This window comes from Harpia harpyja, chromosome 23 (assembly GCF_026419915.1).
Source record: "Harpia harpyja isolate bHarHar1 chromosome 23, bHarHar1 primary haplotype, whole genome shotgun sequence".
NCBI classification, from domain to species: Eukaryota; Metazoa; Chordata; class Aves; order Accipitriformes; family Accipitridae; genus Harpia; species Harpia harpyja.
This window is the reverse complement of record NC_068962.1, coordinates 1,903,354-1,928,802: the sequence shown is the minus strand read 5'-3', so window position 1 is coordinate 1,928,802 and position 25,449 is coordinate 1,903,354. Positions and strand designations below refer to the sequence as shown.

The 25,449-nt window shown below is 39.3% G+C and overlaps 1 protein-coding gene and 1 long non-coding RNA gene across 2 annotated transcripts in view; one reads left to right on the top strand and one right to left on the bottom strand.

The window, feature by feature from the left end:
- The window catches only part of NUP205 (nucleoporin 205), a 54,947-nt gene extending 39,564 nt beyond the window's left edge, over positions 1-15,383 (bottom strand). The window contains exons 1-8 of the mRNA XM_052774340.1: positions 15,290-15,383; positions 10,275-10,417; positions 8,482-8,653; positions 7,370-7,514; positions 6,252-6,411; positions 4,076-4,304; positions 3,746-3,910; positions 2,783-2,958 (exon numbers count right to left, since the gene is read on the bottom strand). Of these exons, the coding sequence (XP_052630300.1) occupies positions 2,783-2,958; positions 3,746-3,910; positions 4,076-4,304; positions 6,252-6,411; positions 7,370-7,514; positions 8,482-8,653; positions 10,275-10,417; positions 15,290-15,317 (1,218 nt within the window). The 5' untranslated portion in view covers positions 15,318-15,383. The remainder of the gene's footprint in view (positions 1-2,782; positions 2,959-3,745; positions 3,911-4,075; positions 4,305-6,251; positions 6,412-7,369; positions 7,515-8,481; positions 8,654-10,274; positions 10,418-15,289) is intronic.
- Positions 15,384-15,649: 266 nt separating this feature from the next.
- Positions 15,650-23,300, top strand: LOC128135420 (uncharacterized). Its single transcript, XR_008233077.1, has 3 exons — positions 15,650-15,924; positions 16,996-17,190; positions 19,256-23,300. It is a non-coding gene; the product is annotated as an uncharacterized LOC128135420 (long non-coding RNA).
- Positions 23,301-25,449: the final 2,149 nt, after the last annotated feature.

Sequence of the window (25,449 nt, the reverse complement as noted above, 5' to 3'; positions counted from 1 at the left end):
TTGTCCCCAAAAGGTGGATCCTTTTCCTCTTTTTACTTCAAAAGCTAGATGGGTTAGCATCAAACAAAGAAAGGTGGACCATTATCCACAAGGAGCAAAAATAAACAGAAAACACTGTAAAAATAATGTTTTCTGTATAGAGATCTGTGGATTGCACCTTTCTTAGCATTTAAGCCTACTTCTACTTACAGCTACTTTATGTTTTGAAAAGTTTTGGACTGATGTAGTTACTTCAGACCCAGTCTGTCGCAACTAAAAGCATTACCACAATAAATACAATGGGGGGGGGTGTGAAGAGAGCAGGGAGGGGAAGAACAACTGCAGCAATTAAAAAAAAAAAAAAAAAGGCTGCCTTTAATCTGTATCCTAAAATTCTTTGAGTTGAAAAAAGTAATTACTAAACAAAAAACAGCTGACATTTAATTCTAATGTCAAAGAGCCTTTGACAAAACACCCCACCAGAGGTTTAGAGAAAACAAATAGCCATGAGATGAAAAATTAAGTTTTGTTAAATATTAAGCAGCCATTGAGGAACAAGAAACAGAAATAAGCAACCAATTCAACACACCAAAAATTAAAACATGGTGATAGTCAATAGATACCAGTTCATGGTCTATAATATATCTTAATTTGCAAAATTGAATGAGCAGCAAAATAATTGTGTCTCATCAAGAAAAACATAGTTAGAAACTAGAAAAAACTGTGGAAAGGGTCAGAGCAAACTAGCCAAATTAGTATACTAACAAAATTAATACACGGACAAAACTGAGTTGATAAGTGAAATAATGAATTATCTGAATTACTAAAGCTAATTACCAAGTTCTGAATGTAATGCGGTCAACCAAAAGATTTACCCAAATTATCACTGGCAAGCAGCATAAATGTTAAAACTATACAGAAGAGTTAAATAAAATGCTGACTTAAATATTTAAATAAAATTGAACAAAGGTTATAGATATACAAAAAAAAAGAGATCCTGCAAAGCAGACACTTCTCTGTACCTAAAATTTGAGATCCAGTAGAAATAGATGAGTATATAAGCCAACCAGTAACTAACAGCAGTTAAGAAAAAATTCCCTTGTAGGGCTATATCCCAATTGCCTGCTAACAAAGTCTTTCCTGTAAAACAGCTAGCACTGGCCTCTATCAAACTAGAATACAAGCCAACAGTCAGATTTTTGCTTATATCCTGTATTACAAAATCCTACTTGTAATGAAGAATATCTCTCTTTATCTTTAGGCATTAGCTACAATCAACTGCAGATCTGAACCAAAGCCAAAAAACTGAAATGGAAGAGAAATACTCTATCCAGAGATAAAGCTTCCAATTCCATAACGTAGTGAAGATGAGAGATCTACCAACAAACCAACCAACAGCCTTGGGATTTTCAGGCCATTCTGTGAATACAGGAGACAAGGTCACATCTGTTCTAAATCTAGTATGGCAGCAACCTCAGCTTGGGTCATTCTCCAGCTCTTCTACCTTCATTCAAAAATCTACCTTGTATCTCTTTCATAAAAACTGGTATCATTACAGGGAGACATTTCATCTTTCGTAAAGCAACATCATCCAATGAAGAACTGCCTCATGAAAGTTCCCAGTTCCAAACCTGTTTGCACTTCATTGTTTAAGGAACTTCCATAAAATACACCTCACATATTCCTCATATATTCAAAAGACTCCCAAGGGCTACTGTGTCTGTATTACAGATAACACCATTGCATGCAGCCTTCAAAGGATGTCCAAAGCCAGTTAACAACATGGTAAGTGTTGTATGCGGGCAGGCTTTGCAGCAGAAATATAGCTGTAAAGTTATCAACATGAACTTGTTTGAACTGACATTATACTTGTTCTATGGATATTCTGTGGGTTAAAAAGACAGCTTGAGAAAACAACATGCAACACCAACAGACTATAAATAAATCAGGATTAAACCTAAAAGCTGTCTACAACATGTTCATATATGACCTCAAAGGTTCTTAAGGCTCAAATATTGTTTTTCCTGCCAATATTGTTCTCGTTCTGCGAGGTTACAATGAACAAAATATATTTTTTAAATCCTTCTTGCTGCACATTGAAAAAAGTAATTATTTGGCAACTCCAACTACAGCTCAACACAATGAAGGTCACAAAATAAAGCCTCCATCAATTAAATAAAAGTGTTTTCATAGAATTTTTATTTTCCATGTCTAGATACAAGTTCTTGCACAAATGAAACAGTTGTAATTGCTTCAAACTTTTTTTAAAACCCTTTTGCACCATTTCTGCTGTTCTAGTGAAAACAGCTGCTCATTTTCCCAACAATTGATACCACTGAAAAAGCAGAATCCCTCCCCTTAAATATGGAAAAGATCATTAGTAAAAGAATAAATTCAAAATGAGAGACAAAAACCGTAAGTTAATTTAGTTTACACTACTGTCTGTATCAAAAGAAAAAGAAAAACACCACCACCAACAACAAAAATCAATACCCACATGCATTGCCATCAATTTCAGCATCCATTTAAATTTTAATCATGTAAAACAAAACAAACCCACTACCACCACAAAAGCTTGCTTTGCAAATCTCACCACACTGAAGTGTTTTAAAAATCACATTCTACTTCAGTGTGGAAAACAAACCCCAAACCATATTGGTTCCATAAAGTCAACAAGTTTTCTGAATTGCAGCACCTCAAGGTGAGGCTCACATCTGAATCTCTATGCTACCTGTCCTAGTGTTAGAAATATAGAAGAGATGCCCACATTTCTTCAGAACTGCTATTCTCACAAACCACTTACTTTCATTGGCATGAGTGCAAGGAAGTCTGTAACAAGGTTATGAACTTTGCGAATGTAAAATTCCTCCTGGTAGAAATTTTCAGACCCCACAACTGATTCAGTTAGAAACAGGAAGACATTATCAGCAACCGCTAGCTCTGCCATTGCTTCATCTGCCTCAGTGAATTCTGCAAGAGCTGGGCAATAAAAATCACAAGAGGGGAAAAAATAAATTACAATTACCTGTTACCAAACGAAACATATTTCAGAATACCTGGCTGACATGCAAATTGACATGCTTCTATCAACTATGTTTTTTCTACTGTACAGGGAAACACCAGAATGGAAAAGACAAGTTAATGTCAGGTGATGATCTCAACTTTCTTCGTTAGTAAGTGTTAAAGTGCATAATCCATTTACCCACTCAAATCTAAGGCTGTGAACCAAGAATCACAAACCAACCTTAATTAAACATCAGTTATAATATTTACATTTTCTTTAATAGATATTCTAGAGCAGACTCAATTCTGACCTAGTAGGGAGCCTGGAAAGATTGTGAAGTACGGAGAGAAAAAAAAAAAAATTAAAAATAGATTTGTCCTCTCAAGATACTGAGGTTTAACATTTACAGATGTAAAAAGTCAGGAGTGTGAACCTATTCTTAATTTAAGTGTTCAAATGATACTAAGGCTGCTAAAATGCAATCTTTCACATTTTTCAGTACATTAAACTCTCTTTCACTTCAGTGAGACACTGCAATATCACTGTCTAATAACTAATTATTTCTAAATCTGTGTACATTTCAGAGCAATTCAATTCTCGACAACCAAACTCACATACTGAGAAAGCTTTAACGGAGTGTCAACAGTAATTTTATCATAAAGATAAATACTAACACTTCAAAAAGGTAACAGATACTTTGACTTACACCACTTGCAAGATCTGAATACTAATATGAAGCAACTGCACTTTAGGGTAATTTACCTGTCACATCGGACAATTGGGATATTCCTCGTAATGCCAGTGCCCAGGCTAATCTAACAGTAGCTTGCAGGCCTGGTAATTTCCAAGGCTGAGACTCCTGAAGACGAGTGTGTATTGTTGCTATATACTGTCTTTCTGCTAGCAGAGGGAGCCGGTGCATCAAATCTTGAAGAATAGCAAAAACAAACACAACACCAACACCCAGTAAATGAATGTGAAAACAAACACGCAAAACCTTACCAATTTGTTACTGATCAATAACAAAATTGGCTAAATAACAATTTATCCATCTGCACAACATATCTTCTTTGGGAAACCTGCCAGCATTACCTTCACGATCCTCTGTGCCTTGTTCCAGAAAGCTGACATCAAAGCAGTAAAGGAGAGCCATAAGAAGAGACAAGTTCACGCCATCCAATGAGCCATCAGCTTCCACTGTTACTTTCTCCAGATAACTTATGAGGATTAGAGTGTCATCCTTACTCAGTGGTGACTGGCAGGTCCACACAAACAGACTTTCAGCCAAGGACTGTCGGCATTCTTTAATGAGGTCAGAAACCTTTAAAAGAAAAACCAAACAAAAAACAGTGAATATAAATATTCTGGCAACATGTTCAATTCCTCCTTCTCACTCAATCAGTATGACTAGCTTAAGTTAAAAATTAAGGACAGCAGCTACAGAAAATGTTGGGCTTTTTTAGTTGCTAAATAACAGAATGCACACTTCTGCTTGTTAAATGCATTCATATTCCCATGTATTTTATGTGAGGTGTGAGTAGATATCCTGCAATGACTACATGCAAACCAGCACCTCTGTCAAGGTCAGGAGACCTGAATCTACACAGAACTTCTGTAGCTGTAAATGTGCCACACCAAAGTCTCATTTCCTGTCTCTAATATACAACAGCACTGGTAGTTATATCCAGATAAGGTCGTAGCCTTCCCCCTTGCCCCAAGAGATGCCCTCAACTGACTATACAAATACCTAACTTAAGACACCGAGAAATATGAACAACATTTAAAATTAGAACTGTCTTCCCCCAGACAAAGTATTTATATCAACTTCAGAATGTAAACATAAATGAAATTTATCATCCCCTATTACATATGGAACAAATACCATGCCCAACATAAAGACTACCAAGCATTTTCATACTAAAAATATTTTTTTTCTTTTAATTTGGCAAAATACTGCCATGCTATGATACAATTAAGTACAATGGCTCTTGAAAACAAAGTTTGTCTTTCTTCTAACAGTTACACCAAAAATTACCTGTTTTCAAAGGAGGACAAACATTTATTTAATTTAACTTCCTTGCTCCCCCCAAGCTGAGTTTTAACTGCTTTAAGTCTTATGAAAACAGAAGAAGTTAAAAAATAAAAAGCCACTAATGGCCTTTCATAATGGTATTTGTAAAACTGTATTTTATTTAGCTAAATTACGAGCTTCTAACAACATTCTTGCCCTATGCCCACTGTACCTGGTTAAACAAAAACCAAAACAAAACAAAAAAGAGAGCTATAAGCATTCTATCTCCAGTAAAATCACATGCATGGAGATAAAGAGAAAAATGTTTCAACATTTAACACAGCAAGAGATCTGCGCCCAGACTCCAGCAGAATAATAGTTCTAATGAATACAGAGGGAAATATGGTAGTCCACCTAAAAGGAAGAAAAAAAAAAAAACTTCTAACATTAGAGCATTAAATGAATTTTAAGGTAAAATTAAGGTAAATTAAGGTAATTTAAGGTAAAACAGAAGGATATTCTTTGCATAGTTTCTAGATTAACAGCAAAAGTGTAAAACTAGTTCTTTATTTGGTGGAAAACAGATTGACTGATTATAACCTAGAATAATTTTTAGACAGATCGCCCATTAGAAAGAAGTTCAGAAATTAAAACGATAATGTTTAAAATATTCCTACTAGAAACATACTCTGCAGTTAGTCACACTCTCAATTAAGTTCAAGGATTATAAAAATGAGAACTCATTTTCAAGCAATTCTCACTATTAGAAATGCTTCTGTTCATATGAATACAATTGGATTAAGTTATTAATAATTTGTGAATTTTAGTTTGCTGTTTTTATTCCAACGGTGCTGATAATGGTAGTACTGATGGCAGATGATTTAATATACAGTCTTTAGAATAAAAGTGAAAAAAAAAAAAAAGAAAGAAATTTACACATACTGCAAATATTAGGCTTACTTTCTTACTGTCCTTGATTACACTTCTTCACTAAAAATAAGGTATGCCCTAGCATCAGGGAGCAACAGCAAAACAGAAGTGCAGGAAGTAATCTGGATCCCACACTGGCATAGCACAAGCTGTGGAGTAGTTATTATGATCCTTCAGACAGTAACAGAGCTTGCAAAGGCAGAGAACAGAAACTGGAAAGTTAAAAAAAAAAACAAACAGAAAAATCACTCCATATCTCTTGGCAGTCTAACTGTACTCTAATCTGTGCAGTAATTCAGAATAATATTCACACCCAGTGAATATTACCTCTTTGCGATGTTTCTCACTGCCCAATCCTCGCTCTCTCTGGAGTTTATCAAATTCATTGTTCAAATCAATATGAGACACAAGAGTGAGGATCTTCTGAGTCAAACCCTGCTCCATTAGGTCATCCGTAAATCGTGTTGTCATGGTCATTAACTCTTGACTAAAACGGAAAGAACATAAATTTCACAATTAATCATACTATTCCCAGTCACAGAGGAAGTCTAAAATAACAAATCCCATCAAATGTATTTGCTGACAGAAAATGTCCAACTCCATTATATACAAAAAGTAACTAAATGTGCATTGTTAATCAGTAAGCAGTGCCCTCTCAAAACATTATGCTGAATGGATACAAAGTCTTTAGGTAACTGTAGGTCCAAGAGCATGCAATATGAGAATACAACATGGATCAGCTAGCTAAGATCTCTGTCAAAAGGAAAAAGTACTATACATAAGATGTACACAACTCTCAAGCTCACAGCCTCTTGAGCTGTGACTCATGTGGCTGTGGACAATGCAATTGTCCAATTAAGTACACCCTACTGAAGTGGTGGAGCTAGTTCTAAAGTAATCATTTATTTTATGTTTCAGAATTTGTATTTACACTAGAACACATCTTTTAATTTTTCTCTAGTCAAGCAATCACTGCGCATTGGAAGTAAACAGTACGTACTGTTTTCTTTTTCAAGTCAAAAAATGTTAGCACGTTACGTTTGCCAGTAAATAGTGCATCCATTTTAAGCAAAGGCAGGAGCACAATTCTCTGTTTCATGGGACACGGGAAGTCAGAACACAGCAAGGGCAGAAACTCAAGTCTCTGAAATACTGAGTAATCATCATTAGTTAGAAGAACACTGACTGAAAGGGTGTCTGAAGCAAAACACTGCTAAAAGGTGAAGTAGCATGAAAGAACTGAACGTAAAATGGATATCCTTATAATCCAATAAAAATATGTGTAAGAAGAAAAAATATTACGCTTAAAAAGCAAACGTGAAAGCAGCTGCATCAGGTTATGAGAAACAAACAAATTTGAGAATATTTGTATTCCCTTGAGTCTAATCAGTCCTAAAAGCACTCAAAGCAAAGAGCTTCAATCAGCTCATCACCCTAAAACAGACCTGAGTTCCAACGTCCACGTCTTGCCTTGGCGTGACTGGATGAGGGTTCGTAGTGAATTGGCAATGCATCTTTTCCCATCCCAGTACAACAGAACAGCCACTAGGCCTCTTGTAAGGCCAGGAAAATGAGGTTGCTGGTGTTCTCCTATTGAATGAAAATGCACAGTGTAGTCACAGGAAGCTGAACATACACACTTCGATAACAGCTCTATACCTTTGTATTTCTAATTGAAATACAAGTGTAGCATTCAAAGCAAACATGGTTATTCACGACCGCTTTGATTTGTTTCAGTTACTTAAAAGAAATCACAGACATTTTGGGTGCTATTATTACAACTGATATTCAACTATTAGAACATCCAAAAATCTAAAAGAAATAGAAGTGGAAGTCCATAAATATCCTAGTCCAAAAGGTATTTGCAACTGATATCTACCCATCTTAATAATCAATTCAGGCTGATTATCAGCAAGATGTCTTTTCTTTATTCAAAATAAAATTTCCTGTCTGAATTTACACTGAAAATTCAAGCTCAAAATAGAAAGCGAGGTTGACTTGAAGATGGCTTTCCAAAGGTGACAAATTCACAAGCTAGTTATTTAATGAATTTTTAAAAAGTTAATGATGAACAGTAGCAAGTAATGATAACAATTATATTTTAATAAGTCTGAAATCAATTTTCTACATGCAAAGCATGTGTCACTTTCCAGAATACTTCTCTTCCTAATCAGTTACTAGATTATGATCCAAATAGAGTCACATATCAATGTATAACTAATACATCATTTGAAGAACCAGTATCTATTACACTGCTTTATGGAAAAACTCTCAATCAATTATCTTTAAACTATTTTTAAATTCAGTGATAAAGTAAATCATAAAAAACCCTCAAATTATTCCCCCTTTTGCAATTACTGCATAAAATATGAACATTAATGTTCAAAACACTGTTATCGTATTACATTACAGTGACAGTAGATTTCTTTTTAAGAACATTCTATGTTAGGAAGCTAAGGCCTTGACTGAATCATGCGTTCATGTTAAGCATACACTGAAATAAGAAGGGCCTATTTAAGTTTTATTTCTCCAGCTCTTAAATATTTTCCCTTCTCACCAGCTAGAAGGAGCTCAACAGCTGCCAACTCTCCGATATCAAAGAGGTCACTGAGGATAAAGGCTTCTCTGATGAGTTGCTCTGGCAAAAGCCTAGTTCCCTGCTGACCCTGGATAGCAACCCCTTCTGTACTTGCTTTCTGAATTTTCTCATGCTGCTGAACATTCTTTGGCTGCAAGAGAAACAAGCATCGGAAGTTATTCAAAATGGCAAGATCAAATACTGAATAAAGCTTTACACATTAATCCTTCCTCGCAAATACAGTTCTGACAGGTTAAGTTGTCATCATAAAAACAAAGGCAGTGTTTTGAAACACAGAGATAGTGAAGGCATCCTAAAAATGCTTCACACTTGCAGAGCAATGGGATCTTTGTGGCAATGTACCAAAAATAATCTTATATAATCAGTGCTGACATTTAGTTTACTCAGGATAATGGAGACTGAAAGTAAATTTTGATACAACTCTCAACAGGAATTGGTATCAGCTCAATGAAAAACATCTGGGTCGTTGATCAGACATGTTGTGTTACTCCAAAGCACTTTCTACATCATTCTTTTTTCTGTTAAACTCAGATGCTAAAATATACCGACAAAACTCTAGAGCTGACTGTTAAATTTTCTAACCTATCAGTTTAAAAAGCCATCTACTATTTCAGAAGTAACACCACCGAGAGAAGACGTATTTCTAGTTGCTACCTTGTGATCCATCAGCCAAGAAACAGTGGGTTTTTCCACATCATCTCACATTCCTAACAAGACACATTCTATATTTTTAAATTCATGTGTTCACCTGTTCTGTGTGTTCATTAACCTGACTGGAGCATGGACCAAAACCAGAAAAAATAGTTTTCTGCTTTATTTCACACACACAAGAGTAGCGAAAAAAGCTAATACTTGACTGATTGTCCTGATTTCAGCTGGGATCGAGTAAATTGCCTTCCTAGTAGCTGATATAGTCCTATGTTTTTGAGTTAGGTATGAGAAGAATGTTGATAATACTGAAGTTTTCAGTTGTTGCTAAGTAATGTTTAGTCTAAAGTCAAGGATTTTTCAGCTTCTCTTGCCCAGCCAGCAAGAAGGCTGGAGGGGCACAAGAAATTGGGAGGGGACACAGCCAGGACAGCTGACCCAAACTGGCCAAGGGGATATTCCATAGTGTGTGACATCATGTCCAGTATATAAACTGGGGGGAGTTGGCCTGGGGGGGGATCGCTGCTCGGAGACCAACTAGGCATCAATCGGCAGGTGGTGAGCAATTGCACTGTGCATCACTTGTATATTCCAATCCTTTTATTATTACTGTTGTCATTTTATTAGTGTTATCATTATCATTATTAGTTTCTTCTTTTCTGTTCTAGTAAACCGTTCTTACGTCAACCCACGAGTTTTACTTCTTTTCCCGATTTTCTCCCCCATCCCACCGCGGGGGGGGGGGGGGGGCAAGTGAGTAAGCAGCTGCTTGGTACTTAGTTGCTGGCTGGAGTTAAACCACGACCCTGATGGATCATCAGATACTTTTACTATTCCTTTCAAAATAGCATTCGAATCATGAAAGAAAAAAAATACGTTATACATAAAATTATCCTGTGCAAGACACAAAATAATATGTATTATTCAAGTTATTTGTATTCTTACAGCAGAACAAGATTGCTATAACACATTTGCGTTATGTACTGTAAAAACGTAGAGTGAAAAGAATGGTCAGGGCCTAAATGGTATGTAACACAACAATATGAGACAGAGTAAATCATCAGCTCTCCAACTCATTCCACAAGAGAGGATTAGTCCAGTACCGGATTTCTGAAGAGAGAAATGAAGTCAGATTTGTGTTTCTTTAAAACCTGGTCAAGGCGATGAATAGCTTCAGGTTGCCTTTTCCAAATTGCATTCATTACAGTCTGCCATATGTCCTTATATGGACCCCACAAGCTGGCAGCTAAAAGAAGAAATAAAACAATATATTTGAAATGGAGAAAGAAAGAAAACAAATTATTTATACACTATTTTCAATAAGTAGACTTTTTTAACTTACTGTTAGTCTCTGCTTGACAGTATAGACTTATGCCCATTAAGCAAAGCTTATTTTCCTTTCTTAAGGCACAAAAAACAAATAACAACAGTGGTCTGATATAAAACCTAATTGCATTTAGGGAGCTAGAAAAGCAGAAAAGATGATGTATGCAGCTAAGTTCTGGGACTGAAAGTCACCTTATAAAGATATTTGATACAAGCTCTGTAATCTTTCATCCTTATATGCCTAAGAAATCCCCTACAATTTGATAAGATTAAAGGATAACCAAGAACTGGACAGCAGACCTTGAATCTGAATGGAATTTGGCAAGGCAGGCTTCCTGTTCTCCATTTTTGACAGAAAAATCCCAAACAAAAAAATACCTAATATATGAGGGACTGAAAATGAACAGCAGTGCTATCAGAATTTGTCACACCATTGCATCAGTCTGTGTAGAATAAAATAAATTAAAAACCAAAAATGTAAGATTAAAGGCAACATTCCATAAGAAACAAAAATCAAAAGTGTAAGGACACTTCCCTTCATATTTTCATTTCTCATTTTAATTTAAAAAATAAATAAATACAAGTACTTTTGATCCCTGAGAAACACTTGCTGCTAACATTCTGTACAAGAGCTTCATAAAGATATGAATTTCCTTTACTAGAAATAGACAGATCAATATAAATAATTACCTGACTATGTTTAGAAGAGATCAGATTATTTCTGGAAGCTAGCAAGCACAAATATATTATATAAGAGAAGTCTGACCCTACTCTAGAAATACAATCTCTCTTCTTCCTCAACACTGAAGTTTCCTTTGCATATTTCAAATCTGAATTTACTAGTACAGCTGAACAACCTCTTCCTCACTAGAAGTTGTATCATTCAGAACCCAAAGTCTGTAGCATGAAGACTGCAATAGAAGTTTCCTTATCATCAGATCTCATGAAAACAGTATACCAAACTAGCCTTCAGACTTCAGCCAGAATCACTGTCTAAACTGAAAACCTTGGAGATAGAAAATTATCCTTACCTCCTAGTATTAACATCCTATTTAAAAAACCCCTAAAAATTTTAAGACCCACATTAAACAGAAGTACCAAAATGTTTCCCTTCCTAAATACCATTTGTATTTGTGAAAATTTCAGATTCTACACACCACAAGTCACTGCTAAACATACCAGCTAAATTTGTTACCAATTTTATTGTTTGCCTGCAAGCTACCATGTAACACCCACTGCCTGATTTCAGGTAGTTATGTGTTTTTGAGCATCTACTGAGATAGTCCCTGACCCAAAGATATTATAACCTAGCAGTGGTTTTTGCATGCTACAATTTTGCTAGTGGAAAAGCTACTTTAAGACTTTGCTGCTCTCATTCATTCAGAGCCACTTGTTCCCAACAGTACACATGCCTGCTTCATTAACTCTGATAGACTGCACTATAAGTCATGTTAGTCAAATGATCCAAATTAAAGAAGGGGAGGAAGCAACACTTTCCAGAGTTCTTCCAATCTTGTTTTTAAAAATCAGAGTATTTTATCAACAGAGGTTACAAAGTAGCCCTGCTAATCATAAAACAACTGAAAGAAGGAAAGAGCAATGCCTGAAGCACAGAGGGAAAGAACAAGTGGGTAGTGAACGGCAGAGATCTCTGAAACTGGCTGTTTCTGGAGAAATGATAAAATAGAACTATGCCTTGCAGAGTAGCCTATATACAAAAGATACTAGCATTTCACCTAAAACTGGCTTAACTTCCCCCCCCCCTTCTTCTTTTTAATGTACAAGTTAACACTGTGGTATAAAATGAAGTACAGAGCCAACATTTTATCTTCACATAGCTTGCTCTGACCAGCTCCAACCCTTAAGGTAAACCTGACTAGGTGCATCAAAGTCAAACATATCTGCACCTCTTCTTGACCAGGCTGCTTACATTAAGACAGCAAGCAAGTGGTAGCTACTCTGCTGTGAAGACGCCCCTCTTTTTCATACAATCAAGACACCACCCCAAAATAATGCAAAATGCTACGTGAATACCCTGAATAATAAAGGCAGCATAAGCCAAGTCGAAGTGTAGCAAGTGAGCATGGAGACAAGAGCAGGTCTCAGAGTGAGACCCCTGGTTTCGGTCAGTTTTACCACTACCTGAGGCGTCTTGGAAGCAGCAAACCAAGTAAAACTTTGTCAGTTTTATTCTGTTGCAAAGGAAGAAACCACACAAAACAAGAATAAAAACAAAACAAACCCTCTCACCCCAAACTCAGCACTAACAAAAACTATAGTCATTTACAACACAACTAGCAGTGCCAGTAGAGCTGTATCCGAGAGGACAGCCTGTAAAAAAGGACAAATCCTCTGTCCTTTTTAAGCATCACAGTGTTTTAATCATACAATGTTACCCCTGCCTAGACAAATTCACTAAAAATAATTTCACACTCCAGACTGTAACTGGCTCTCCCACATAACTTCAGAGTTCAGAGATTTACTTCCACTTGAAATGATCTTTTCACTCTTATTAAATTAGCGAGTCCAATAAACACCAGCAGCAATCCACAGTGCCTGCCAAAAGCTGTTCAACAATTTTCCTGGCCCGTTTGTTTGCTCTTGTCCCTACAACATCATTGCTTTGCACCAGCCCAAATACATGTACTGTAAGGCATTAAAACAAATAAAGAATCTAACTTTTCTAACTGAAAACTAATCCAAAAAAAGAGTTTATTTTCAGCAGGATCACATCTACAACCCGGCTTGCTCTGTGATGGCACAAGCTATGCTAGCACAAAGATGCATGTATTGCAGAGAAAGGAATTAAGCAGCTTGGATGGAAAAAAAGGTTGGACTTTAGCAACCATGCTGACTTTTTCCCACTTATGCTGTTTCTATTATTATTACAGTTTTAGTTTTAGTGTCCCATCAGGGGCAGCAAGGAAGGACAGGCTGGGTTGCTTCTTTTAGCAACAGTAGCAGTTGACGCTTATGCCTGAACTTTTTGCCAACTTATAGACTTAACCATGCTATGTCTGTCCCCACAAACAATATACTATAACCCAAGGCAAAATCTTCATTAGTTCTAGTGCCACATCTGCTTTAATTTTTATCTAAGCTTTCATGTACAAAACTCCTTCTTCTCCTATTTTTTTTTAAGTTATAAGACTATAGAATCTCTGGCCATGTAATCCATACAATAAAGCATAGTCTCATTTCAACTACTCCAATTTTCACTTTAACCAAGCCACATTTCAATGAAGGATCTTTGCTTTAGTACTGCTTTTCTGTGAGGGGGCAGGGATGCAATTGATTCAGTTAGATCAAACTATCTTCTCTGTAAGATTTACTCCTTGCTTGACACAGGAATGGAGGTTTTAATTTTATTAACTAGTCACTATGACACACACCACCTTAGTTACAGACCTTTTGGCCATGCCCATATTCCAGTCACAACTGCTTTTCAGAGGGTCTCCATTCTCCCTGTATTAACCTAATGAATCTCAACAACGCAAATGCAACATTTTGCACCTGAGACAGAATAACTCCATGCAACAGTACAGGCTGGGGGACCAAGCAGCTAGAAAGCAGCTTTACAGAAAAACACCCAAGTGTCCTGGTGGACGGGAAGCTGAACACTAGTCAGCAGCACATCCTGATAGCAGAGAAGGCCTCTATGCACCGGGCTGTATTAACAGTTGCAGCCAACAGGTATAAGGAAGTGATTATTTAGGCATCTCTGAGAGTCTTTCACTCCAGTACCATACCCAGTTTTGGGCTCCGCAGAGCAAGACACTGAAACAGGGAGCCAGAGAACAGGATGAATGAGGAGAGGCTGAAAGAACTGACCTTGTTCAGTCTTATGAGAAGAAGACTAAAGAGGGATGGGAGATTTGTCATCTTCAACTACTGAGTGGCACTATACACAGAAAAGAGAGATAGAGGTACCCCAGGAGAAGATGAGCAGCAACAAGATGCAATACCAAAACTTCCAATTAGCCATCAGGAAAAAAGAAATAATTACTGTGAGGGTGGCCACACATTGGAACAGAGACCCAGTGAGGCCTTTGGGAGGATCTTCATCCGCACAAGTATTCAAAACTAGTTTAGATAAGGCCCTGAGCCACCTGATTGAGCTGGCCTTGCTTTAAGGGGGGGAAGAGAAGGAGTGCTGGGCCAGGTGACCTCCGAAGTTATTCTCCGATTATCTAGTCATTTCCTTTTGCATTAGACTTACTCCCCTGTTATACGGATAAGTGCTGCCTCAGTAACCTAAAACTGCTCCTTGTGACAGGCTCCGAAAGGACTACGGGTGTTCCTGATACTCCTAATCCTTAACAACACTCAACGCAAGAGGAACCAGCTCAACATCTCCAGACTCCTTGTGCAGCACAGAGCAAAACTCAGGACGTCCTTCTTCCTTTCCCTTTTACTGCACACAGCATTAAGAGAGGAGCGCAATCCAGAAGCGATGCTTAACCACACGTAAACCCAGTTACCACAGCCCTCTCGAACCAAGCCGGCCTTTGCTACCCCACGCCGCCAGCTTCACGCACTCCCCGCCGGGACCGGCCAGGCACGGCGGCAGCTCCGACCGCGGGGCTCCATCGCCTTTGCCCGGCCCGAGGGCCGCGGGTGCCCCCGCGGGGGAGGAGGCCCGCCCCGGAGGCCGCGCTCCCCGCCGCCCGCTCGGGCCGCGCCGCCTCCTCACGCCCGCGGCTCTCTGAGGAGAGAAGGGCGCGGGACCGGAGCGCGCACCGCCGCGGAGGAAGAACGGAGAGCCGCGGCCCCGCGCCCGGGTTCCTCTTACCCGAATTTACCGCCAACGGCGCCGCCATCTTGGCGAGAGGGAGGCGCGATGGCGGCGCCGCCGCCCGAGGAAGGCCCGCCGACAGCCCGGGCTGCCCGCGGCGGCGCCTCCCCGGCAGCGGGGGGGCAGCGTCCCGCCGCCGAGGACGGGGACGGGGGGGGGGGGTCCCGCGGCTTCCCCGCCGTTCCCGGCTGTGAGGCAGCCCAGCCGGCGAACGTTAACTAAATGGCCGTTTCCTCGCCGAGGGGCGGGCCGGCGGCCGGGGCAGGCCGGCGCGGCGGGCCCTCCTCGGCTCCGCGGGCTGACGGGAGTTGTGGTCGCCTAGGGGGGCGCGGAGCCGCCGGCGGCGGGCTGGGCGGCCGCGAGTTACCGAGCGATCGTGCGTGGGCGTGGGCCGGTTTCGCGTTGGTGCTCGAAGCTTTTCGAGGTGGCTGCGGGCAAGGGAGAGCGCCGGCGTTCTGCAGTCCCGCGTCCGCTCCTCCGCTGTGAGGAAGGCATGGCCTCGGCGCCCTGCGGTTTGTCTTCTCCCCCTTCCTTCTCCATGTCAGGCCGGGGGGAGGCTTTCCTTCCAAACCCTGCCCTGTAACCCGCGTTCACTGAATCAGGCAAAACGCCTGAGGACACTGCGCCGGGAGGTAAATTTATTAGAACGCTTTCAATATTTTTTTTTTTTCACTTTAAAAAAAAAAAAAAAAGCGCTACTATTCTTTTTTCAAAACCGGAATGGTTTCAGACTGAAGTCTTCAAAGAAAAAAAAAAGTAATTTGTAAATGTTTCAATGATGAATGATCCTTACACAGATAATTAAAACAGCACTGATCACTTAAAACCAGTAAATTTAAGTTTCTTGTTCAACTTTGTTAGCAGGCGTGTGGCATTTGAAATTCGTGTTTCTTGGGATTGATCGGTGAACTAGGGTTTACAATCTTGTCTAGAAAAAAAAAAAGCAGCCCTGATAGGGGTTATCCTGTGAAGAAAGCTGCAGTTAAACTCAAAGTTGGTGCAAGAAAAAAGTACCAGGAATGAAGAAAAGAAAGCAAAAAGGACATTTGTACATGTATGTATCTGGAGCTAAGGAACAAATATTAGCACCTTAGAAGTATCCCGTATCTGAAGTCAATTTACCACCCTCTGTCCCAGTAGTAATCAAGTCTCCTCCAGAAATTCCCTCCTCTATTACCTTTAAGATAAAAGATTCTGCCAAAAGTATGTATTCATTTTTAGTGCCAATGGTTTCCCCTCTTGAACTTTATTAAAACAGTATTTCATGGTTGCAAAACCACGTCCAATGAACAATACCCATGGGAAATTGCCAAAATAACTATCTTTGCTTCTCTAGATCTTCCCTATAATGGGATGGCAGAGGGGGCAATACAGAGAGCGCAGTGGTCCTGGGGTGAGAGTGAATTGGCAAGGCAGCTATAAGAAAAAAGAGACAGAAACCAGAGAAACAGTTTCACAAGGATTAGTCAGAAAAGAAAGAGGAGAGAGAAAAGGAAATTTAAAGGGGCAGGGAAGTCTGTCCTGTCAAGAACAGCTCCTCTCAGAGTTCAATAGATGAATCCGTTCTCATTAATTCGGCCTAATTTGTTCATTTAGTCAAAGAGCTCGTATTTCCTTGAGACTTCCCATTTCCCGCTCTTAAACATGAACCAGAACAGACCTATTGCGATGAGAATGATAGTGAATTATTTATTTTATTCTAGGAAAGGAAGAGTGCCAGGCAGGAGGTGAAAGCAGAAAATAAGTGAAGTTATTCCACAAGCAGCAGAACTAAAGCAGCCTCGGTACCCGGGTACGGCATTCCTGTATCTTCTCCCATGTACCCATCACTGCAAAGCCATAGTTCTGCTCCTACACTGCCCATGTGCCACCCCAAGACCCATGACTATGAAAAGCAGGTATCATGATAAATTTGGAGACGCATATGCTGATCGCCTGGCTACAGCAAACATAATGCATAGCTTGAGGTTTTGCTTCAGCCTTTTCAACCACAGACATCCTAATTTTGATCTTTTTCCTTTTTACATTCCCCGATTTTCACAAAGTATGTGAGGACATAAGTTTTTGAGCCCTTTAGCCCTTGATCAGATTAGGTTGGAATTGGTTCAGGAATTGCAGCAGGTTCAAAAGTTACTGAAAAAGTTCGGCAGACAGAGTGTGATTTCCTAAGCCTTGTTTCCTTAAGAAACGAGACTTTAAAAAAAAAAATAGAGAGAAAAAGAAATAAATGAGTCCATTTTTTTTTAAAAAGCCTTTCCCAGGCATTAAGAGCTGTCATATTTCTTTTGGCATTCAGATGCAGCCAGATTGCACACACTTTTTTTTAATCTCTGTTGGAGGAAAAAATCCTTTCTAACCACTGCAGATTTAATATTTTAAATTTCCAGATAATTCTCTCCTCTCCTTGCCAATTGGCCAACGGTCACATAGCAACGTGGAGAAAAAAAAAAACACCCTGAAAAGAGTAGATGGCATGGGGTAGGTCACTGGGCAGCTGAACTTCAGAAGAAAAATACCACATTTAGCTCCAGCTGCACAGCATTTATTATACTCTTTCTCTGTCAGCAAGGTGATATTTTAATGCAAAATAGTTGTGACAGTACAGCTCCTAGTACGGGTGATGTAAGAGAGGTATCTAGATACACCATACCATACATTCTGCACATACTTATATTGACATAACTGCATCCATCCATGCTTTGATGAGTAGGCAAGTCCATGAATAGTAATGCTTTGCTTATCCTTGCTTTATTTTCTGTCCTTTAATTTAGGATCTTATTGTTTACCTAGGATCACTGGCTGGTTTGGTAGACTATTTTTGCCATGTCACTATAGGGAAAGAATACCTCATTCCTCTTCCTAACGATAGTTCTCAGCAAGTTCTCCAATACAGCTGGGTTCAGTGAGGGACACCGGCTTCTTTCATCCTTAATTACTAGACAGAAATCTGTGAAGTATCAAAGGTAGGCTGACACTAAATGCCTTGGATGGATATTAATTCCTCTGGATTCCAGGGAAAGGAGGTCCCAGATCGCCTGTGGGGTAGCGAATTCTGCTTGTGCGGTGGGAGACCTTCGTGTAAGAGATGTTATTTTCTGTAGGCGGAAATAACTACTAGTAATAATTAAAATGAGCTGCACAATGGGAACCTGCTCTTTGACTGGACTTCTAGGTGGTTTGTGATGTACTAGAGTTGTAACATTCTTAATTTTAATAATACTAAATTTAGTCACTGTGGTTCATAGCCAAATCACACATCAAGATATGAAGGTAACAACGATGATGATATAATTTATTTTCTTCATATGTTATTATGATCAGGAAGAATAATTATTAGCAAAAAAAGCATTACTCAAATGCCCAAGAGGCCATGCTTAATTTCCTACCTTTAGAGTGTCATCATGATCACATCCTGCATGATGGAGTAAAATGCAAATTAAAAGGCTTTTCTGCATTGCAGCTGAAAAAGATGCCTTGTAGAAGTGCATCTACATAAATAGACCAGTCTTCACATTGTGAAATATGCCTCCTTACCCAAAAAGTCAAAAGCATTTCTGGCTACTGATTAGACCATAAAACTTACTTGAGCTCTTATTTTGACTGACACTAACTCTGTCTGTGCATCTCAGCTTACTGGTCTGTAAAAATGGGTATAACATTTCACAGCAGGCCTGGAATGCCGATTGACTGGATCTTTAGCCTAGCCCCATCTGAACAGAGAAAAAGAATGTGTTTTTGGGTTACGTTAAGTTGGCAGAGTAAAAAAACCTGAATTCTCTTACTGTCCTGGCTAATTTTCCTGAAAACTTCTTAGCTGGCTATAATCCTGTCTTCGTTGCAAAAAGCGTGTTTTATACACCGAGATAGTTAGCTCGGTGTCAAATCTTAGAATAAAGTCTAAGACCTTTCCCTGCAGCGGTTCTCAGCAAAATAACTTCATAATTTCTCTGTCTTCCATCCTAGATGTTTCTACTGTCACCATGGTATCTAAGCTCATCACAGAAACTGCGTGAGGTTGTTGCTAGCTTGGGTAAGCAAGTGGTTTATCTAGTCCAAGGCAACAAAGAGCTAAATGTTCTCAAAGTTATATGAATACCTTCCTCGGGGTCTGGGAGCAGGGGGAGAAGAGCTGAACAACGGCGAGTGCTGCCCTTCCTGTGTAGGTGAGGACAATTATTGATTATAGGCATATGACCAGAAATGAATGCCTTGATAAACAGCATCAGTAATTTTCCTGCTTGACAATTGGGTCTTTATGATCCCTGTTCACGCTTCAGAGGTAAAATGAAAATACTGTTCTTGGCTGTGTGATGTATTGTGAGTTAATTTTTTCCTAATTCCTGCTTTGGAGCCCTTAGAGCTATCCGTCTTGTTATTCTTTCTGCTCTACCCCGGAATGAAGAATAGCTCTTCTTTTTTGTAATAATTTCTCCGTTCAGCTTCTGAAGGGAACAAGGCAGTTACTAGCCCGGAGATAATCTGATTATTGTAACGATGTAGCTGCTAGTAATTGACAAGAGGTGGAGAAACATACAACAGGGGAAATGATGGAAAGACAAAGTACGAGCAAAGTGGAGATATTTGATATAGTAAGTAGAAGTGTTGGCACATCAACTGCCTTATTGATATTCATTCTGTTCAGTGATTTCTGTATCAGATTTACAGATGGTTGATGTTTTTGATAGTTGCCAGTTCCACAAATTCAGGCTTTGTCCTGAAATTCATGCTGAGCTCTTGCCGAAGCATGTTGTATGTATTCTGCAGGCTGAATTATACACTTATTGCATCCTTTTGGGTTCCCATCAGAGAATGGATGTGTTGGAATAGGTGTAAAGCTACAGAAGTATGAGGTCACTTGGGCAGCACTGAAGGTGTGTAAAGTTGCACAAAAATGTCTATGCCAAGAACGTAAAGCGCAGGGTTTCTGTAAGTGGATATAGTACAGGAGATGGGAGAGGAAGTATCTTGACAGTCAGTCTGAGCTAAATTGGAAGAAATCATTACTTTATACTTACAAACTGAGTGAATTTGATATGGGAACCAGTGAGACTCAGGAAGAAGGGCATCTCACAGTACCATCTCTACTGCAATGTAAAATTGCTTCACAAATTATACTACCATTCTGTTAATTATCTTCCTAGCACTGTCCACTTCTTTGGAGTTCTCTGGGTACAAGATAAGAAGCTCCTGTACACCAAAGATGTGTACAGAATTTGGCTTGTGCACTTCTGACAGTCAGTTACTGAAATATTTTCCCTGGCCTGATGCTCTGAGATACTTTGTTGGAAGGAAAGCCCTGTTTGAATAGGTAGCATAAGAAAAGGTTTGCTTTCTGCTCCAGTCTATTTTTGTTTTGTTGAAGTTTCCTGAGGATCAGGGAGAATTATCCTCAGGAGCAAGAATCTGAAGGAAATGGACTGAACAAATCCAATTTCTGTATTAATTGGCTCTGGTGTCAAAATATTTCACTGGAAGTCACATGTCTATTAAAGTCTCCTCCTGCCTTATTTGGTTATGACTGCGCTGCAGAAGGATAATGAGAAGCAGTATTAGCTGTTCACAATTAATAGGGCAATTGTTGAGACCACATGTTCAATAACTCCTACGAAGGTGACACCTTAGACATTGGAGCACTAAACTACATTATGTGATTGAGTGATCAAGGCTGGAGTTTATGGCTTATGCTCATTCAGTTGCTAGAGTGCTTAAGAGCAGAATAGTGGAAAAGCTTTATCTTATGCACAGGTTTCTGAGGTGCTTGGCACATATAGCTCTCATACCTTTCTTCTAGATGGTGTCAGATGGTCAAAATTAATTCCCTCATCATTCAAGAACATTCCTATTCTAAATCAGACAAAGCTAAATCTCTTGTCTTTGAAATGTAGTGCTGAAAAACACCTGGTCAGCTAATCTGAACTCTCAGATAAAATGAGACCTAACCAAGGGAGAAGACAAAATTCTCAGAGTTAATTGTGTGTGTCTGTAGATGTCCAACATGGTGAAATGGTAATCCTTTAGGTCCTTCTGCAAGCCAAAACTACTACTATTGTAGATTAACTTTAGTGGAATTATAATGAAGCATACTTAGGAGAATAGTTAACTCCAAAGTTAATAACCTATTGAAAGCATGCATACAAGAAATACTGATTTGAAGAACAGAAATTCAAAGGTCGAGACCTACATTCATCATTATGGTTGGTATCTGCATAAAGGGTCATACCAGTTCTGTTTAAGTAGACAGCAGTAAATTATGACTATGATCTCAAGATAGCTTTACATCTTGTGCTATCTCTTTACAAATGACAATCAATATTTGCTTGGAAATAACACTCAGAATGTGTCACTCGGCTGCATTCCTAGGCATCTGCCTATTAACAATATAATTTTGTTTTTCTTATGCATCACTCTCAGTCTTATTTAATGCGCAGTCTGTCCGCAGAAACAAGAAGTTGCAGTGAGGTCCAGCCCAGGAGAAGCTTGAGGTACTGACTCATTCTGAGACACTGAGGGAAAGGTTTGCTTGCAGGTATATTTAGACTATAACTACACAAGGACACTAAGCTATGAGAAACCCCTAAAAATGAGGTGGCCTTATTTTTAATGAAGATTTGATTGTGCCTTTTGGGTGGCTTAGTTTGACATTGTTTTATACTGACCGATGGTAAACGTGTTTCAAAGTCTGATTTCCCAGAACTTCTCAGAAATTCTAGTGTCAATTTTAAGGTAAGATCCAAACAGCATTATAGGAAAGATTAGTGCCTCCCTTTCACTGGAAGAATTCAGATCACTTGTTCAGGTTGTGAGAGGCTTGCTAAGTTCTGCCCCCCGAGCTTAACATACACCTCCTACCTCCCATAAAAGTTGGAGGGGACTTTGGCATTGTATGCTCTCAGTCTCTCATTACTGCCACTTCATTTTGCAAAAATAATTAAACTTTCACCAGATATGGAACTGAACCTGCCAGGGAATGGGCTAGAGATAATCCCACCATTCAAAAGACTAATCTGACGACCAGGTAAAGAATATTTCTCCTGCAGTTTGTCTCCATGATTAAGTCTTTTGGACAAAAGTATCAGCATCAACCAAAAGAATTGAGGGAAGCACAATCCAAGGCCTTCAACTGCCTAGAGCTCTTGCTCAAGTAATGTAAGACCCAAATACTAATTCACTTTCTGCCTAAATCACAAAGAAATGTAACTTAAGTGTCTACTACTTCGGAGGGTTCTTGAAAGCCTGAGCCATATGTGAAGGGGGACACCACTTCCACCAGCTCTGTCAACCTGATCAGCTATAACCTTTTTTTCTTTACAGGTATTCCAAACTAAGGCAATCTGCATTGTAGGGGTGGATTTTTTTTCTGATGTCAGCAAGAAAAAAAACATGGTTTTTATTTTTATTGATCAGAGCCACTCTTTTAATACTTTCTGGTTTGTTTGCCTACTCAGATAAATCAGTGAGTCGTATAGCCCCAGTGCTCTCAATAAACTGATTTCTTTTGTGAAAGTTCTGTGTCTTTTCTCTCTCTTCATGGCTTCATAAAATAATGATCCAACTCCAAGTCTTACCTCACACCAACTTTCATGCATAACATCAGAAAAAAGACTTTTTGAGGAGTTAGTCTCCCTCCAGAGCTAACAGCCTTCTGCATTGCTAGGACTCCCTGTTCATAAACAACTTACCTCCTCTCGAAATACTGTGCAAACATGGAGAAAGTTAAGGGGATAGTATTAATTGTTGGTATTTAAAATTAAGGGGAAAAAATAAGGGGACAGTAAGTATACACACAGCTAGTATCACCCAGGGCAGCATATGTTCTTACTCACATGATGCTGCTCTGCCCGCATCCTTCTCATCCAAGTCATGGCTGCAGTCAGCCATGTCATAGTAAGAAGTTCTTCAATGGAAGCCTGGCTGCCATTGCTAGAGCCCGTTGACACAGGGACTGCTGTGGTACAACAGGAGTAATCACCTTTCTGATAACCTTTTGTCACATGCTGTGACTTGAACAAACTGCCCAAGCTCAGCCTTTTCCCAGCAGGGCACACCTCACAGGTAATTGTTCTGTCAATCTGCTCCACGGCAGTTGTCAGCCCTCTGTGCACTGAGCTGCCAGGGCTTACTTTTAGAGCTTTTATTTAAAATAACTGCTTGAATTTCACAGGTGCAAAAGCTTAAGCACTGGAGCACTTCCTAAAAAGAGGGCTTAGAGCCACCATCCTTTTGAACTTCTGTGTGCTGAATTTTTTTGAGACTTCTTTCATGAATTGGTTGCTTCGTGAAATGCAGAGCTGTTTTATCCCAATTTAAGGCGGACATAACATGCTACTAAACTTTACAGGTCTATACAAGATGCAGATGAGCCATGAAAACCTAAGGTGGCTCTATTTATCCTCTTAATTCCTCAGTTATCTGAGATGAAAGGTACTAATTAAAGGTGAATGCTGTATCATAGCAAAGTTTTCTTAAGGAAGTACACTGCTCAGAATATTAGCTAAGCGCCTTTTACAGTTTTGATTGTTCAGTCACATCAACAATTAGAAAGCAATGCCTAATAAAACTCAATTAAGCCATCGCATTCTGCTTTGTATAGGAGTACAACAGAACCATTGTTATTCTTTCAGTAGTTTTACTTCACATTTTGAGACCTGCGCACTTTGTTTCTGTTCTTTTCATGAAAATAGTCGTACCTCAATAAATAGATACTGTACCTATTTAACTATTTTTAAATAAAATCCACAGGGGTATTTTCACTTACATTACTAAATTGAGATAAGCTTGGATTTCAACTAGATCTTGAAGATGAAAAAATAACTCACTTGTCTTTACTAAGATCTCAGCTGAGACAACTTACTGTTTACCTGTCCTGATGTGAGAATGTATGACTTCACTCTAGTGAGAAAAGGTCTGAGGGTGCTCCCTCTGATTTCTGTGCCTTTGAAGTAGGCCTGCAATGAGTCAAGGTACATACTGCTCAGAAGAATGAGGAAAGGTATATATTACTCAGAAGGAAGAAAGTCCAGTGTCTAGATTCCTATCTGCAAAGAGGACTGAAGAAGCAAGCAACCAGCAACTCGCTTCCCTCTCGTCCCTCAGTGTGGCAAAGTCTTTTTACCCAAATGGGAAGTAGCTGGCTGCCCACCTAATCTTAACGCTCTTATGCTGCTGCTTCTGAACTGGAGAGTGAAGAAAGTGGTAGCCCACCATGTCGGCTGAATGAATGGGTTGCCTCTGAAGGACAACGAAGCTGTCCACATGCTTATGGCAGAACCTACTGTTAGGCATCACCCTGTGCATCTTACTCCATGGCACATTGCCTACTCTCTTCTCTCAGGAGATTCTTCATTACCTACTATTCTGCTTAGTCACAGCTTTACCCTGAAGTCTTTTCAAAATTTATTCCAACATAATGCACCCAAGAGACTAAACATGGAAGATTCTGGATACATTTGGTAGAATCTGGTGGGTGCCCAACTTTTTTTTGTATCATAATACCGTACCCAGTGTTTTCCACAGTGTAGGTCTAATACGCAACATGGAAATCCTGTGTGGGAAACTTGCAGAATGGAATTGTCTTTCAGAGAAGAGGAGTTTTCATTGACCTCAGGAGAAGTTACAAATGCTCACCTCTTTTGGAAATCAGACTACTTTCATGGGATCCCCTGCAAATATAAACACCTAAAAGATTTGAAAGTTGTGGCTTTTAGACATTACACCATTTTATTGACTAGTTAGGAGAAATACTGCTAGGCATGGACTAAAACCACAGAAAAAACCACAGTATATCCTTCTGTCATGGTGTAACCCCAGCCAGCAACTAAGCACCATGCAGCCACTCACTCACTTCCCCCCCCACCCGGTGGGATGGGGGAGAGAATTGGAGGGAAAACAGTAAAACTCGTGGGTTGAGATACAAATGGTTTAATAGGACAGAAAGGAAGAAACTAATAATTATAATAATAATAAAATGACAGTAAAAATAATAAAAGGATTAGATTATACAAAACAAGTGACACACAATGCAATTGCTCACCACTCGCCGACCGATGCCCAGTTAGTTCCCAAGCAGTGATCCCCCCAGGCCAATTCCCCCCAGTTTATATATTGGGCATGACACCACATGGTATGGAATACCCCTTTGGCCAGTTTGGGTCAGCTGT